Here is a 15,895-nt window from a genome sequence, read left to right as displayed (position 1 = left end):
TCTAAAGAAAAGACCGCCCCCAGAGTACCATTTGAAGGTTCTATAAAGAAAGAGCCAGGGAACTTCCAGGCTGGTGAATACATGGAGGTGCTGGGAGAGGGTGTACCCAGGGGGGGTATAGAAGCTCCGTGCACCCTCCCTCCCATGACTTGCTCTTTGGTGTCTCTTCCATCTGGCTGTTCGTGAGTTATGCCTGAAAGGGTGAAGCCATATATTGCTGAGACCACTCCTGGTTTTTTGGAACCCCCCATCGAATGGAAGCCTGCAAACTGGAGTGGACTCGCCCTGGGAGACATTTTCATACAATACGATGGACTAGACTAATTATTATTGATGATGTCAGAATCTAGAAATGTGCCAGTATCTCTTTAACTATTAGAATCCTTTTGCTATGAGAGATCCGTGGTCAAAGACCAGGCAGGGGGGGACCTGTGATATCATAGATATTTGGTCTCTGTCCCCAGTTCCTGACACAGAGCTCCCAAATCCCCTGTAATTTCCTTAGTGATACCCGTGATAGGAGCGCCTTTTGTTCTTATGAGGCGACTCTTGGCAGCCTCTAGATAGATTCAGGACATGGGCTGCTCGCCAGAAAGACCAAGCCTCAATCAGAAACTTGGAACTTTCCACTCCACCGTCCAATCTCTGGGGAAGGTAGAGGGGCTGGAGATTGAGTTAATCACCAATGGCCAATGGTTTATCAATCACACTACATAGTGAAACCTCCATAAAAACCCCTAAACTACAGGGTTTGGAAAACTTCCAAGTTAGTGAACACATCAAGGTCCTGGGAGGAGGGCATGCGTGGAGAGGGTGTGGAAGCTCGGTGTGCGCTCCCCCCACCTTCACTACTGTGCATAGCAAGGACTCCCTCATAGACTTTTTTTAGATGACTTGAGGAGAAAGTAACAGCTTTCTCTCTCTTTTTTTTTTTGGTGATGTTAGGAAGGAGGTGAAAGCAGAAGAAATGTGGTTGCTCTATTTAAAGGAACAGACCTGCAGGAGCACAATGACCACTTTCAGAGCTAACAACATTGTGATGAAAAGAATCAAGGACCTAATCTATTTTATAATTTACACCAGATCATAAAATTAGACACACAGCTCTGTATATCAACTAATCGTTTTGTGCTCTCCTCCCAATATTCACGACGACGAACAAATTTGTAAAATTTTGTCAATTAAAAGCTCTTACTGCTAAATGCACAAGAAAATGAAAAAATAAACATTTACTTAGTAGACTATAATTTAAAACATTAAAAACATTGAGAATCAAGTGCTTTACTTCTTTGTAAAAGCTGTGCCTGCCTTTTTCTTGTACATGATATGGAGCAAGCACTTCCTACGCCTCGGCAAATTGTCTTACTCCTGTCTAAGTTTGGATTCACTTCCAACACCTCATCATTTGTACTTTCAACGTCACGAAACATCTCCAAGAGTCCCTTCAGTGTGCAGTTTTCTGCCAGTGTCACTTCCTCCGGGACACTGTCATCTTTTCATCACTTTCCTCATGACATTGGTCAGTTCACAGTCACTCCTTCCCTGGCTGCATTTCCAGGCTTGAGAGGAGCAGCAGGGCCAGCACCACTGCCTCGTCAGCTGCTTCTCCTACAACTCTATTTGTGTGCTATTCAAATTTTACTTCCAACTTTATCACTTTTCACTTCATTGCTGCATTTCCATCTTTGCTGGTCAATTCCCTCAATTATACTTCTGTAAAATGCCACGTGGGTCTATTGCTGGGAGACAAGGAGGCCACACAACTGCACTGTGCCACCTGTGTGTGCACCAAGGAACAGGGGCAGTGAGCAGTCACGGACAGACTTTGAGAGAAGGGACGATTGGTCACTAATCATTATGCATCTATTATTTATGTAGTGATTCGTGGACTAAAGGGCTAGCCACAAAGTTTCTACTTTCTGCAATTACTCAGTTAACGATACTTTGGGAACTGAAATGTGAGGTGTTGAGAAACTGCTGTTAATGAACTGCATGCACCTTGATGACTGAAATCCACGCATACTGGAACCACGCAAAGCAAGAAGAGCCTGTACTCTGTACTGGGAACTGCTAGGTTCCTACCTATCTTTCAAGGCAAGGAATTGCATTTTAAAGCAAAAGGAGGGTAATACTGCCTGCACCCTGACTGTGCGTTATTTTGAGGGCTAGAACAGGAGAGGAAGTGATGTAAATGAGCTCTAATGCAATTAAGGGAACTGATTTCAATTGCTATACAAAAAAGAAAAAGATAAAAGCAAGGAAGTTATATAGTTTTCAAATCTTTTAAAAGTACTTAGCATTAATAATTTACTTTTGGCCTTACCAGTGTGAACAACTGTTAACCTGTGTTCCCCTTTCTTAAAACTCTCAATAAGTTCCACACATAATTCAAAGTGCCTAACAGATTCCGAGACTCCATATTTGAATTACTTTACACTACCCCATTCACTAATATTGTACAGATTGTCAGAGACAGGCCAGGGTAAAATATTTTGGTCTTCTGAAAACATGACCTGTTTGCTCAGAATTTTAATTGAAACTAATTTACAAGAAATTCCTTTTTTTGTGCTAGAAACTCAGTATATGAAACCAGAAATGTGCTTTTTCAAGTACCAATGATGCTACCAGAAAGGAAACAATATGGAAATAAGTCATTTCTTCTGGTTAAGAATATATAGCTCTCAGATATTTGTAGCCTCAGTTTCTAAACAGGAATGGAGAGAGGGAGGAGGGCAGGTAAACTGACTTCCCATCCTATCCACACAGAGGAAAGCCCAATGTGTAAAGTGGCCTGCCCACCCATGCCCAACCTATGCATAGCTTCCAGCCAGCACGTGAGTCTCTCAGTGTGTACCACCGAGGATGATCAGACATTAAGGAAAGCCACTCCAGCAAAATAATCCTACGCAGGCATATATGCCTATTGCACAGCAGGCAATGTTCTAAGCATTTCACATCCATTAACTCAGTTAAGGCTGACAGGAACCCCATCTGGCGGATTCTTTTATCATGTTTATATAGAGATGGCAAAGCACAGAACTGTCTTGACCAAGGTCAAACAGCAAAAAAGTAGCAGAGCCAGGTGTCTTGCCCAGCGGTCTGGCCCCAGAGTCCGTGCTCTTAACTTCCACAGCTCACCATGAAAAAGGGAGACCAAACGCACTGGGAGGGGCGGGGGAAACTTGAGCAAACCAAATGAAAGGAACAGAAAACTCCTTAAAAAACCAAAACTATAATTCATATTCTGAGAGATATGACTTGACAATATACCTAGAGTAAGAGCAAAATGATATGAAAAAAGGGCAATTAGAGAATAAAGAACTTGTGGGGGGGCCGGCCCCGTGGCTGAGTGGTTGAGTTCACGTGCTCCGCTTCGGCGGCCCAGGATTTCACTGGTTTGGATCCTGGGCATGGACATGGCACCACTCATCAAGCTATGCTGAGGTGGCAGCCCACATGCTACAACTAGAAGGACCCATAACTAAAATACACAACTATGTACCGGGGGGCTTTGGGTTGAAAAAGCAGGAAAAAAAAAGAAGACTGGCAACAGTTGTTAGCTCAGGTGCCAATCTTTAAAAAAAAAAATAAAAAGAACTTGTGGGGGATAAAATGAAAAATGAAAGCTAAAATAAGTATTCAATAAAATGACTAGAAAAAAGAATCAACTCTTTCCCCTAAAGCAGAACTAAAATTAACACAAATTTAGAAGATGGGCAGAAGTGGTTCAAAATTTGACTACCGGGGCCGGCCAGGTGGCATAGTGGTTAAGTCTACGTACTCCGCTATGGCAACCTGGGATTTGTGGGTTTGGATCGCAGCTGCAGACCTACACCACTCATCAAGCCATGCTGTGTCAGCGTCCCACATACGAAACAGAGGAAGATTGGCACAGATGTCAGCTCAGGGCCATCTTCCTCACCAAAAATAAAAAACTTTGACTACCAGAAATTCCAGAATTAGAACAAAGAAAATAAGGCGGAGGTTATCAAATAAAATTTCCCAGAACTGAAGAACCTGAATCCTTCCAAATACCCTAATCAAAGAATGAAAAGAGGCCCACACCAAGGCATGTCATCACGGAATTTCAGATCGCCAGGAGAAGCAAAACCTCCAGAGAGAAGAATGAGAAGGAGAATGGTGCTGACTTCTCAGTGACAACACAAGAGGCTGTGAGACACAGCAGCAGCGCCCGCAACACTCTCAGGAAAAGTCACAGCAGCCAAACGAAAGGCAACTGCAGAAACGCAAGGAGATAAATTCACCTTCTGTGTCCCCTTTCCTAGGTAGAAAGTGGTATATGGCAAAAGAAGGCATAGGCTAAGACAGGAAAATACGGCATCCAGAAAATAGTAGATCCAATCTAGAAGGTCAAAAAGAGACAGGGTAACGGCCATATGACAGGTGGATAAATGATGAAGCATCTAAGAAAAAAGAATAATACAGAAGGAAAATTAGGCACATAGAAAAACAAAAGGTGATAATCAACTCAAGGAAAAACCAAAAGCTGTACCACAAAGGAAATTTTATCCCAGCACAGCTAGCCCTGCAGCGAATGGGATTTAAATAACCATAGTGATATAAACGCTGATTACTGATTTATCCAAAATCATGACACCACTATCCGGAAGGAGGGGGGAGAGGAATTGGGAGGGGTATAAGTTACATCTTCATCCATCATAAAAGGAAGCCGCCTGGACTTGAAGTCTAAATTATTATCAATAAATAGCAATACGATTTAATATGTAAAAGTAACTTCTAAATCTTTCAGTCCTGAGTTTTTAACCAAGAATATACGTCTCTTTGAAAATTTTTCCTTAGTTTATTGACAGAATTTTTTATAAAAAGAAACCAACAGAAGGGAGCCCACTGCATCATGAAATCCCAAGTCTTCATTCCTTTTTCTTGCTTCTTTGTTTTCAAAGATGCTGCTCAGCGTGCTCTGCTCTTCATTTTCTCTCTTGTCCGTTTTCCAGGTCTCTTCTACAGAAAGAGAAACACCACATGTGGTCACACAGCAGCATGGCCTTCTGCCCAGGGTCAGGATGCACAGGGAAAGAAAGGGAGTAGTGGGTGTGGGTGGGAGAGGAGGCAGATCCAGCCCCTCACCGGATCCCCGGCTCACTTACATTTGACCCTTTCTTTCCAGGCCTCTTGAGGCCCTTGCCATGAGCTGTCTTGGCCCGGAAGCTGGATACATCATCGTAGCTCTCACGAGTGTTCCACTTGGAGCCTTTCTTCTTTCCACCATAACCAAACTTCTGGTTTTTATAGCGTCTTTTGGCACTGGGCCTGGAAAAGCAGCAGTCTTACAGCTCACCCGCCAGCAATGTAAATCCTGACGGGTCTTATGCCCCAACAAGAGCCCCAGTTTCTTGTCTTTATGCAAAGCCCCTTAGATGCCACTGTACCCAGAATCTCATCCTTAGCCCTACATTCTTACTCTACAAGCTCCCCAGGCAAGCTCGTCTATTTAGGGTTTTAACTACTACAGCAGGAAAACCAACAAAGCAAGAACCAGGAAAGGACCCACATCTATCTGTGGCTCACCAGTGACCTTTGGAAAGCATTCTATTTTAACTAAATCTTGCTGAACTTATCCTCAGTTGTTTCTAGTCCTCTCAACTTATTACATGCAGTTAACATTTAAATGTAATAAATTTTAAAACTGGTCACTCTATGGGAATCTCAGATTCAGCACGTCACCTCGCTTCCTAGACTGGCTTCACTTCCAGGATGTGTGCCTGACTTGAGGCTGGTGGTGCCACCATCTGCTCAGCCACCCAGGCTAGAAACCTGGGAGTCAGCCTTGGCTCTTCCTTCTTTCACTCTCTACACCCAACCCAATTACTGAATCCTGCTAATTTAACCCCGTGAATATTTCTTCATTTTCTCTTCGCTACCCCCATTACCACTTTCAGGTCATTATCACTGCTCTCTGGACTTTCATAATAGCCCCCTAATCAATTTCCCTGCCTCCCTCAAGTCCATCATATACACAAGGACCACTGTAATCTTTTAAAAGCATGAATATGACCTGCTCATTATTTCGAGTAAAGCCCATCAGTGTCTCCCACGCCTACTGGATAAAGCCCAAGCTTCTCAACCGGGCAAACAAGCACGCGTGTGACTCGGCCCAGGGCCCCTCTAGCTATATCTCACCCTTCTTGCCTCACACTGAATTCCCGGTGATACCAAATGTTTGCTGTTCCTCACACAAATCTGCTGTTCTCATCTCTATGCTTTTGCTCATTCGTGTTCTTCCTTCTTCCGCAAACCTCCGTCTCTCCTAGTCTCCTGGTTAATTCTTACTCATCCTTCAGACTCAGCTGAAGCGGGACCCTCTTCCAGGAAGCCATCCCTGGACCGTGTCAGATATTTCCAAAATGTGTTTCCATGCTACTCCCCAAATGCCTCTATCATAGCATTTACTATGTCACACAGAAATTATCATTTCCCCAGACCTGGTGTCCAGGAATCCCTTTTAATCTTCATACTACTATGAGGCACAGATGAGGAAATTAACATCTAGATAGGTAAAGTAACTTGCTCAAAGCTCCCCTCCCAATGAAGGGCAGAGTCTGGATCTGACCCCCAGGTATGTGCTCTTAATCATCACACTGTGAGACGGGAACCAAGTTTTACTGAGTATTCACTCAAAATATGCCAAATCCGTAAACCACCTCACTTTAGTCTTCAAAGGCTAAAAGGACTATCCCACGGTCCTGTAAGTCTTGGCCACAGGCAGCAGCAGCTACAGTCTCTCAACTCTGAGGCCGCTCCTTGTGGAGGTCCCTGCTGTACTTGGGAGCTGCTGGCCCTGGACCCATCACAAAACAAAACAAAACAAAAACACTCCATACCCCTTCTTCATCTGCTGGCCTTTAGCTCCTTCCTTCTTGCCACGGGCCACAGGTTTCTGATCTCCCTCAAGGAAATCCAGTTTATCCGAGAAGCCTGGGAGGAAAGAAGTACTTTGATCAGTGCCATCGCGTTTTAAAAGCTTAAAGTTCAAAAGAAGGGTGTTACTTACTGAATTGATTTTAAGAGGCACATCTTGCTCCCCACACCATCCCAAACCTCAGCCCCAACAGTTCCCAACCAATCAAGGCTCCAGGGGACTCTGTGTTAGAACTGACCCTAAGGGACCCAGTACTGCTGCTCCCTCCATGCTCAGGAGGGAGATATACTGACCTTTCTGGTATTTCTTAATAGCATTCATCATATGCGCTTTCTCCCGCTGCCTCTTCTGAAGAACCTCTGTTTGGACCTGGGGACATGGACACAGGACTGTTATACCCATTCCAGACCATCACAGCCAGTGTCTACACTCTCTCAGGAACAACACTGTGATAATACCACCACTGCCGGACTATGTGCCAAAACTATGCTAAGGCTCTAAGTATATTCTCAGTTTATCTTCTCAACAACCCAGGGAAGTAGAAATTCTCAACACCACCAAAAGTGAAGCACAGAGAGGTTAAGTAACTGGCCTGAGTCACAAAGCGAGAAAGTGCAGAGCTGAGATTCACACCCAGGCAGTCTGCACTCTTACCCCATTACACAATCCTGCCTACAAAACGGTAGCAAATCACGTTTAGGTCTACATCCCATGGTCCCCATTCATTACACTTGGGCAGATTAAATATCTAACCTACTGTTACTAGGCATGAAAGTACCAACTGAAAAAAACAATCCCCCCAAAAAACAAAAAAGAAAAAAAGCTTTAAGGACCAAAGGAGATGCTTACATGGTAAGGCAGGCTTCCTCAGTCTCAACGCTATTGACAGTTTGGATGGGATAATTCTTTGTTGCGGGGTGGACAGCATGTCCTGGGCATTGTAGGATGTTGAGTGGCATTCCTGCCCTCTACCCACTAGATGCCAGTAGCACACGCCTCACCAAGATATGACAACCAAAAATGTCTCCAGACACTGCCAAATGTTCCCTGGTATGCAAAATTATCCCAGCTGAGAACCACTGTGCTGAGGTTTCCTCAAATTAGAAACATGGAGCAAACAGGCCCAACTGAATTCTTTGCTTTTGATAAATCGTGTTAAACCAACTGCCCATGTCTTTGAGTTGATCTCAGCCATCGACCACCAGATCAATCCAATAAGTCGACGGCTGCCCTTCTGCAGAGGACAGGATGCTAATCTACTTTTACTCTGCTGGGGATTCAAATGTGGCCTGCAGCTCAGCACCCCAGATCACAAGTGTTTATGTCCAAAATGTTGACAAAGCCTTAACACCCATGATGATCCTCCTTAGACTCATTTCTTCCCATAACCCTAACTTTAATTCCTATAATCTTCTTTCTTGTATGACCATGAAATAAAGAAGAAAAACCAAGAAAACTTCCATGGTATGCCTGCTCTGGTTTTACATTAGAACTCAGGTATTCATAGTTTTCAAACACACAGGTGCCATTTTTTCTCTCAGATGGGATGACAATCAATAATACGATTCCCTTGAGGACTTTACAACCATTTAGGCCAATGATTCTCAAACCAGGATGCATGTCAGAATCATCTCTTTTGGGGGAAGGGAAGAAAATATACACAGATTCCCAGAGATTTTGAAGCCTAGAAAGCTGGTTTGAAAGATTCCCCCAGGTGGTTCTGCTGTGAGGTCAGGTTTGGAAATCACTGATGTGGACCCAACTCTTCACTGTACCGACGTGCAGAATGGAGCCCAGAGAGGTGACGGACTCACCGGCAGTTACCACACTACTTCTGGTGACACAGTGGTGTCAGGAAAGACTGCTCAAGGAAAGACAGCACACACACCACTGTGAGATAATAAACACACGAGCAAACACACACAGAGCATGGAACCAAATCAGACCATGGCAATCTGGCCTGACAAACACACCCGGTCAGCCCACTCCAGCAACTTCCTTCTCACCTTCTTTCCGTATTTTCTCAATGCTCTCAGTTGCTTGGCCTTTTCCGACTTCTCCATGGCCACCTGTTTAGCCTGTAGCTTCTGTCGAATCTGAAACACAAAATGTTGTCAGCTTATGTTATTTGAATCTGAACGACCAGTACTTAGGGGGCACTGGAGCAGGAAACAGATAGTCCCAGTTCCGCAAACTGTGGAGTTCAAAGGAACCTTGTAAATCATCTAGTCCAAAGCCTGTGTTTTACACATAAGGACAATAAGGCCCAAAGACTGAGCGCTTTGTCCAAGATATCAAAAGTATCAGTGGTGGAGCTCGAACTGGAAAGTGGCCTTCCCACTCTGAGGGTGCCGTCTGTTCCATTATACAGAACTGTCTGCTTATAGCTTTGCCAGGAAAAACTAACTTCCCTCCATCCCTACTGTCTGCAAACTGAGGTTAAACCAGCATGCAGCCTCAGTTCCCTTCTCCAATATACCACACACACATCAAAAATTCAAACAGATGTCAGGTACCTAACCTCTTCCGTCAAACATACACATTTCAGTTAAAGGAGGAGCAGGTGTCAATGTGAATGTACAGAGATGTGTCTGGGCTCATCTCTAGATTAGCTTCCCTGCGTGCCACCGAGACAAGAAGTCCCAAAAATCCAGCTTGAGACCCAAGGGAACTATTTAAATATATCTTCGATTAGATTTTGACAATTCTCTTCCGCCCAAAGTTAACTGAGGACCAAATTCTACCTAACTCTAAATTACACTACATCTGAGGCATATATTAATCCCTCATTTTACAAAAGAGAAAGCTGAGGCCCAGAGAAAAGAAACTATCTACAGGTTATAGCCCAGACCCCTGGCAATGGTGGGACAAGAACTGTTTCTTCTACACACCATGCCATGACCATGCCAGTTAGGAAATGCAAAAGGCCATCTTTACCTCGGGGACCACACTTCTTACAGTACTTGTCCTCTCCTTGATTGTTTAAATTAGGAAAAAGTCATCCTTCTATTTATCTAATTGGTGATGACTGGCCTAAGTGTGAAGTAGACAATCGAGATAATAATTGTCCTGTGACAACTAGTTACCTATTATTGGGCTCAGGCTTTTTTAAAACATTATGGGAGATAAGCCAGCTGAATACACTTAAGGATGAAGCCTCTACTTTCCAGAGAAAACCTTGTTTCTTACCTTCTGCATCTGCTGGTCGGACTTGGCCATCTCTGCAAAATAATCATCGGGCCTCTTGGTAGGGACTTTGAGCTGACGGAGGCGGGGTAACACCGCAAGCACTGCGGCCTGGGCCTGGCGGTAGCTGAGGATGCAGGACAAGGTGTGAAAAAAGCTCCGGGAGCGAGGACTTACACTCCTTCTCACTGCGTCTCATGAGTTAGCCAGGATCAGAAAGACTCTCAACATCCGACCTCCACCAGCAAGAACAAACACACAAACAAAAACTAATAAAATCTCACTAACTCGGTATCTGGGAGAAATTTAGCTGCAAACTTTTTTTAAAAAGGGGGAGAGCATTGCTAACAAATTAGTAATTTAAAAAAATGACCACTCTAAAAGTACCCATTAACTTACAAACTAATACCAATTATTAATTCTTGCGTAGTCACTTTAAAAAGTTCATGTAAGAACCTCCCAAGTAAATGCTTGTTGCAATAACTGAATGCACAAAAAAACCTTAAAACTGCATATTTCAAAACAAACAATTTTCAATTGCGACTGCTGGACCAAGGGGCTCTTCTCAACCAGGGAAAATCTCCTAGATCTTTTTAGTCAAAAGAAGCCGTTGTCCTTACTCCCGGGCTTATAACTTCAGAAGTGTACTTTCCTCCTCTCCCTACTCTCTAGCACAGGGACCCACAACTTCTCCCACATTTGAAAACGAACATACAAGCTCATCTCCCGCTGGAAGTCATCTTCTGGATCAACAGCTTTCTGATCCTTGCTCTGAGATGTTGACTGAGGTTTACTGATTTCCGGCACCGGACCCAGGGTCACATCAAGCCTTTCAACCCATTCCAGATCCCGCTTGAATTCAGCCAAACACTGCTTCAGGCCATTCTAGGAAATTCAAACACCGCGCTCACGAGAAGGGAATAGGCCCACGGACAAAGCGCTAACCCCCAATACTCGGACAGGTAACTGTCTTGGCAACGCACAGGCTGCGTCTTTCCCGGGAGAAGAACTCAGGTCTCCTAAGCACAACAGAGCCTGATGCGCATCCCACGGCTGAGTACCCCCGACCCGGCGCCCCGCTCACCACGTCGTTCACTGCCTTCTTCGGCCCCTCAAGCACCACGTTGAGGCCTGGCTTCAGGAGCCCTCGGGAAAACGCATCCTGCAACTGCAGAACACAACCGGCGGTCAGCACCGGGCTGTAAGGAGCCCTCTCCGGCGCCCGGCCCGCGAGCTCAGCTGACACTGACCTCCCTGTCTGTGACAACAGAATCATCAGAATCCGAGTCCGAACCCGAGAGCGGCGGCGTGTCCATCTCGCGGCGCGCACGTCCGACACCTACCCGAGGGAGCGGGATGGCCCGAGGCCCGCGGGGCTGGAAAAGGGCGCCTCTCGCCGCCGCGACCTGCCTTCAGCTCCCCAATCTCCCGCTTCGGCTCCACGTGGACTCGAACTGCCCCAGTTGCAGCGCCTCAACCCGGCTGCTGAACTTTCCGATGGGAACTTCCGCTTCCGGCCGCGGAACCACACTTCCGGTTTGTAGTTGCTATAGGAACCGCTCCGGCGTTTGAAAGTGCCGGGGCGGCTTGGGATCGTAGTGGTAGTGCCGCAGGGTACGTGCGTGGTCTGGAGACCCGGAGAGAAGAGGCGAAAGGTGGGAGGGAGTACCTGGGGGTCGTCCGGAAGGGCAGGAAGCCGCGAGGGAGCGAAGGAAAGGAGAGGAGCGAGAACGGGAGAGATAGGGTGTCGCGGGCTCAGGGGCGTGTCATGGGGGCGGGGCGGTTGCTCCGGCGGCGGGGTCAGGGGCGTGTCCTGGGGGGCGGGGTACTCCGGGGCGGGGATCAGGGGGCGTGTCCTGGGGGCGGGGCGGTTGATCCTGGGGCGGGGTCATGGGCGTGTCCTGGGGCGGGGCGATGGGCTTCACTCTCGCCAGCCGCGCTCCGTTTTCAGCAGAACACTTTGACCGTGGACCATGTCGACCGTGGTAGCTCAGTCGCTGCATGTTTTTGGTCTTCGATCCCACGTGGCCAATAATGTCTTCTTCTTCGATGAACAGATCATTATATTTCCTTCAGGAAATCACTGTGTGAAATACAATGTGGATCAGAAGTGGCAAAGATTCATTCCAGGTAAAACCCTTTCCATCCAGATGTACATTAACAGTATGTGCCAGATATAATCCCATAGTCCCAATACGACAATTGAAAGGAAAATTTTTTGGCCAACTTGAGTATGTGTATAGTTTTATAAATGTAGAAGAAATACATGTCTACTTGCATTATTTAACATATAGATTAATCAATTACACATACATAGTTAACATGTAAAATAGTGTTAATTTAAAAGTGCTTTTGTTCACTGTGATTTAGTGAAAAGAAATATTTTGAAGAGTTTTTTTTCATGCATCTTCAGTATCGTTGTCTCTGCCATCGCCGGGGCCACTTTTTGAGTTGTCTGATACAGTGTTCCTGAGTACACCACCTTCGTTACAGCACCTTTTGAATTCATGTTTGATGAAAGACTGGAGATTTTACCCCAAGTCACAAGTAACCATGTGTATAATGTAAATTTTTTTCTTCACACTGGTCCTTTTGATGATATATATGATTTTCACAACTTAATCGCTTATTCTCTTTTTCCACCCTTTGTTGCGTATAGTTTTACCACATATAGGTGTAACCTCATGTAAGATATAGTTTTGTTTTTGCTATATTCTAACTTTATATAAATGGAATCATAGTATATCTATTCTGCGACTTGCTTCTTTTGTTAAACATCATGTTTTTGAGATTACGTGCATCTTGATACATATTACATGCATCTTGATACATATGACATGCATTTTCTTGCTCAATGGTGTTCCATCCTATGAATCAAATATCCCAAATATATCTATCCGTTCTAGTGTTGATGGACATTTGGGAAACAACAGTTTTTTTTGCTGTTACAGACCATGCCACTATAAACATTCTTGCATTCATATATGCTTGTCCATGCGTGCAGATTCTCCAGCTCACACAGCCAGGACTCAGATTACTGGGTGATGTGGTAGTACCAATGTACGCTCCCACCAGGAGTGCGTGAGAGTTGTTCCCTACTCAAAGATTATTAATAAATTCTCCTATATTATCTCTTTTTTACTTCATACTTTTGCCTTTCACCTTTGCGGCTCTGAGTTAGAATGGTGCTTAGTGCATTAGGGAATAGCAAGGAGGCCAGTGTGGCTGGAGTGGAGTGAATGGAGGAGTGGAGCGCAAGAGGTGAGGCAGAGAAGTGATGGGGAGCAACATCACGTAGGGCTTTGTAGGTCCAAGGCTCTTACTCTGAGTGAAGTGAAACTGGGGATGGATTCTGAGCAGAGGGACATGATCTGACTTACACTCAACAAGTTCATCCTGGCTTTTGTATAGAGAATGGATTTAAGGAGGGATGAAAGAGGAAGCAGGAGACCAGTTGAGAGACTATTGCGTAATCCAGGTGAGAGAAATGGTGGCCTGGAGCAGGTTGCAGGCAAGAGGGATGGTGAGAAAAGATCAAATCCTGGATGTATTTTGAAAGTGGTGGTGACAGATTTCCTCTTGGACCTGATGTGGGGTGGAAGAGAAAAAGCAGCAGCAGGGTTTGTGGCCTGAGCAACTGGAAGGATGGGATTACTGTTAACTGAGATAGAGGATTTATCCATGAGGCATAGTAGGCACAGAGTCTAGGGCCCATGATACTTTTTGGGACCAAGAAAATGTTTTAATTTTAATGTATTTTAAAATCAGGAAAAAAATGAATATAATAATAAGGACTAAATAATAATGAATCCAGCCTGGATTATATTCCTTTTTATACCAATGCAGTCACAAAATATCATTTTCAACATTTTTTAATGGAGGAGGGAGCCCATGAAAGCAAAAGTACCTGGGGCCCATGAAAATCATAATGCAGCTCTGATTGCATTTCCCAAATAAAGTATTTGCACCGTGATCTTTTCCTCAGGCTCTGCTTTCTAGAGGAGCGGGCCTTTCATTCTTATGCTTGTTACCTCATGCTTGCAAGATGACTGTTGTATCTCCAGATATCACCTCTATATTCCATGAAAAGAGGAGTAGAATGCATCCATCCCTGGTTTTCAAGAAAGCACAAGCTTTACAGTAAAGCCAGTCCAGCAGACTTCTGCACTTGTCTCATGGGCGCAATGTCACACAGATCACCTAACTGCAAGGGAGGCTGAGGAATCCAGTAATTAGCATCCCAGCCTCAAAAGTAGACAAGAGTATTGAGTACCAGTTGCTCAGGGCATAAAGGTTCCTATGATCTGACCCTATTCCACCCCTCTAGACCCATCTTTGGTCACCCCTGGCTCACATGCGATGCTCCAGGAATATCCCACTGTTTGCAGTTCTCCCACCGTACTGTACCCTTTGTCACATCCACACCTTTGCTCTTCCTACCACCTGCTGACCCTCCGTCCAACTTTGTCCTCCTTCAGGAATCATTCCCTGACTTCTCCTTCCACCTCCACCTCAGTAAGGTTCTCGTCCTAGTCATTTTCATAATACCCCAGACATAGTTGCACCAAGGGACTGCAAGGATTGACACTTGTCTCCTTTTGCATCAGCAGTGCCCATCACTGTGCCTGGATCATGTTGGATCTTGGTGAAAGCATAATCTACCCTCATTATCCCTTTTTACCTCTGTTTGCAGGCTCAGACAAGAGTCAGGGCATGTTGGCGTTGTCCATCAGTCCCAACCGGCGATACCTTGCCGTCTCCGAGACTGTGCAAGAAAAACCTGTCATCACCATTTATGAACTGTCATCCATCCCTTGCCGGAAGCGCAAAATCCTTAATAATTTTGACTTCCCAGTTCAGAAATTTGTTAGCATGGCTTTTTCTCCAGACTCCAAATACCTGTTGACTCAGACATCACCTCCAGAGTCAAACCTTGTCTATTGGCTGTGGGAAAAACAGAAAGTAATGGCCATTGTTAGAACCGACTCTCAGAACAACTCCATCTACCAGGTACCACCCAGCATAATAAGTATTGTGCAAATTATGAAAAAACAGTAAGAGCTCTCTTTTATTGAATGCTTTCTGTGTTCTGGGAACAGTGCTAATTTCTTAACATGCATTTTTAAATTTAGTCTCACAGCAACCGTATATGGTATGCTTAATTGTTATCCCTATTTTACAGATAAGGAAACTGTGCCTCCAAGAGGTTGAGTCACTCACCCGAGATCACAGAGGTGGTGAATAGCAGGGCCAGGAGTCCCTGACTCCAGTGTCTGTCTGTCTTTTCTCTGGCTCAGAACTGCTTTCTGGTCACAGGTCAAGCCCAAAGGTGGACTGTTCAAACTCACTCTCTCTTCCTGGTCCTAACCTCTTCCCAGCAGCATTGCTGGGCGGTGGGAAGATTTTTGGGAATGTAATGTCAAGTGGTAGATCTTTAGGAAGCTGTCATTGAAATTACAGTTATGTGGGAAACAGAATTTTCTATTGTGGTTTGAGGGCAAATGAAGAGGACCAATTAGGAGGCCGGTTGACTCTTAGGGAGTGGGTCCCACAGACCCGTTGTCTTGGTGCAGCCAACCTAGTCTAAGGTCTAGCACTCTGTTTTACAAGCTCAAGAACCGAGTTCTGTTCATGTTCAGAGATAATAGCCAGTCAGCTTCTCAGGCATAGACTCAGTTAATCTCCCAAGAGGCTGATGTGTAAACCAGCATGTCACAACTAGAACACTCACATTGTTTATCCAGTGTTATTTCCTCCCTAGTCATAGAGAACTTGGGAGATGAAATTAATAATTAATAATCAGAAGTT

The 15,895-nt window shown here is 44.9% G+C and overlaps 2 protein-coding genes across 17 annotated transcripts in view; one reads left to right on the top strand and one right to left on the bottom strand.

Moving 5' to 3' along the window:
* Nucleotides 1-4,802: 4,802 nt before the first annotated feature.
* EBNA1BP2 (EBNA1 binding protein 2) lies at nucleotides 4,803-11,614 on the bottom strand. The gene is made up of 9 exons (XM_023631968.2): nucleotides 11,338-11,614; nucleotides 11,172-11,255; nucleotides 10,803-10,972; nucleotides 10,091-10,214; nucleotides 8,908-8,997; nucleotides 7,195-7,270; nucleotides 6,864-6,957; nucleotides 5,130-5,292; nucleotides 4,803-4,983 (listed from the first exon to the last, which is right to left on the bottom strand). Exons 1-9 carry the CDS (start codon nucleotides 11,401-11,403, stop codon nucleotides 4,933-4,935), a joined length of 918 nt encoding a protein of 305 aa, XP_023487736.1. The 5' UTR covers nucleotides 11,404-11,614; the 3' UTR covers nucleotides 4,803-4,932.
* The window catches only part of CFAP57 (cilia and flagella associated protein 57), an 83,371-nt gene continuing 78,840 nt past the window's right edge, over nucleotides 11,365-15,895 (top strand). The window contains exons 1-3 of one of the 16 annotated variants that reach the window (XM_070260146.1): nucleotides 11,365-11,623; nucleotides 12,039-12,217; nucleotides 14,781-15,097. In XM_070260146.1, coding sequence (XP_070116247.1) covers nucleotides 12,061-12,217; nucleotides 14,781-15,097 — 474 coding nt within the window. In that variant the 5' untranslated portion in view covers nucleotides 11,365-11,623; nucleotides 12,039-12,060. Of the gene's footprint in view, nucleotides 11,743-12,038; nucleotides 12,218-14,780; nucleotides 15,098-15,895 lie in introns of all 16 variants that reach the window. The other 15 variants (XM_014737504.3, XM_001498701.7, XM_023631944.2 and 12 more) reach the window with 15 other exon arrangements.

Source organism: Equus caballus, chromosome 2 (genome assembly GCF_041296265.1).
Source record: "Equus caballus isolate H_3958 breed thoroughbred chromosome 2, TB-T2T, whole genome shotgun sequence".
NCBI lineage: Eukaryota > Metazoa > Chordata > Mammalia > Perissodactyla > Equidae > Equus > Equus caballus.
The sequence above is the reverse complement of the archived record's forward strand: the minus strand, read 5'-3'. Positions and strand labels throughout refer to the sequence as shown.

Bases quoted from the DNA above. Each gene is read 5' to 3' on its own strand.
- EBNA1BP2 (XM_023631968.2), bottom strand. From the start codon at position 11,403: ATGGACACGCCGCCGCTCTCGGGTTCGGACTCGGATTCTGATGATTCT. The intron at 6,958-7,194 runs GTCAGTATATCT...CTTTCCTCCCAG, and splicing joins TATTAAGAAATACCAGAAAG to GCTTCTCGGATAAACTGGAT. The intron at 4,984-5,129 runs GTAAGTGAGCCG...CTCTTTCTGTAG, and splicing joins CTGGAAAGAAAGGGTCAAAT to AAGAGACCTGGAAAACGGAC.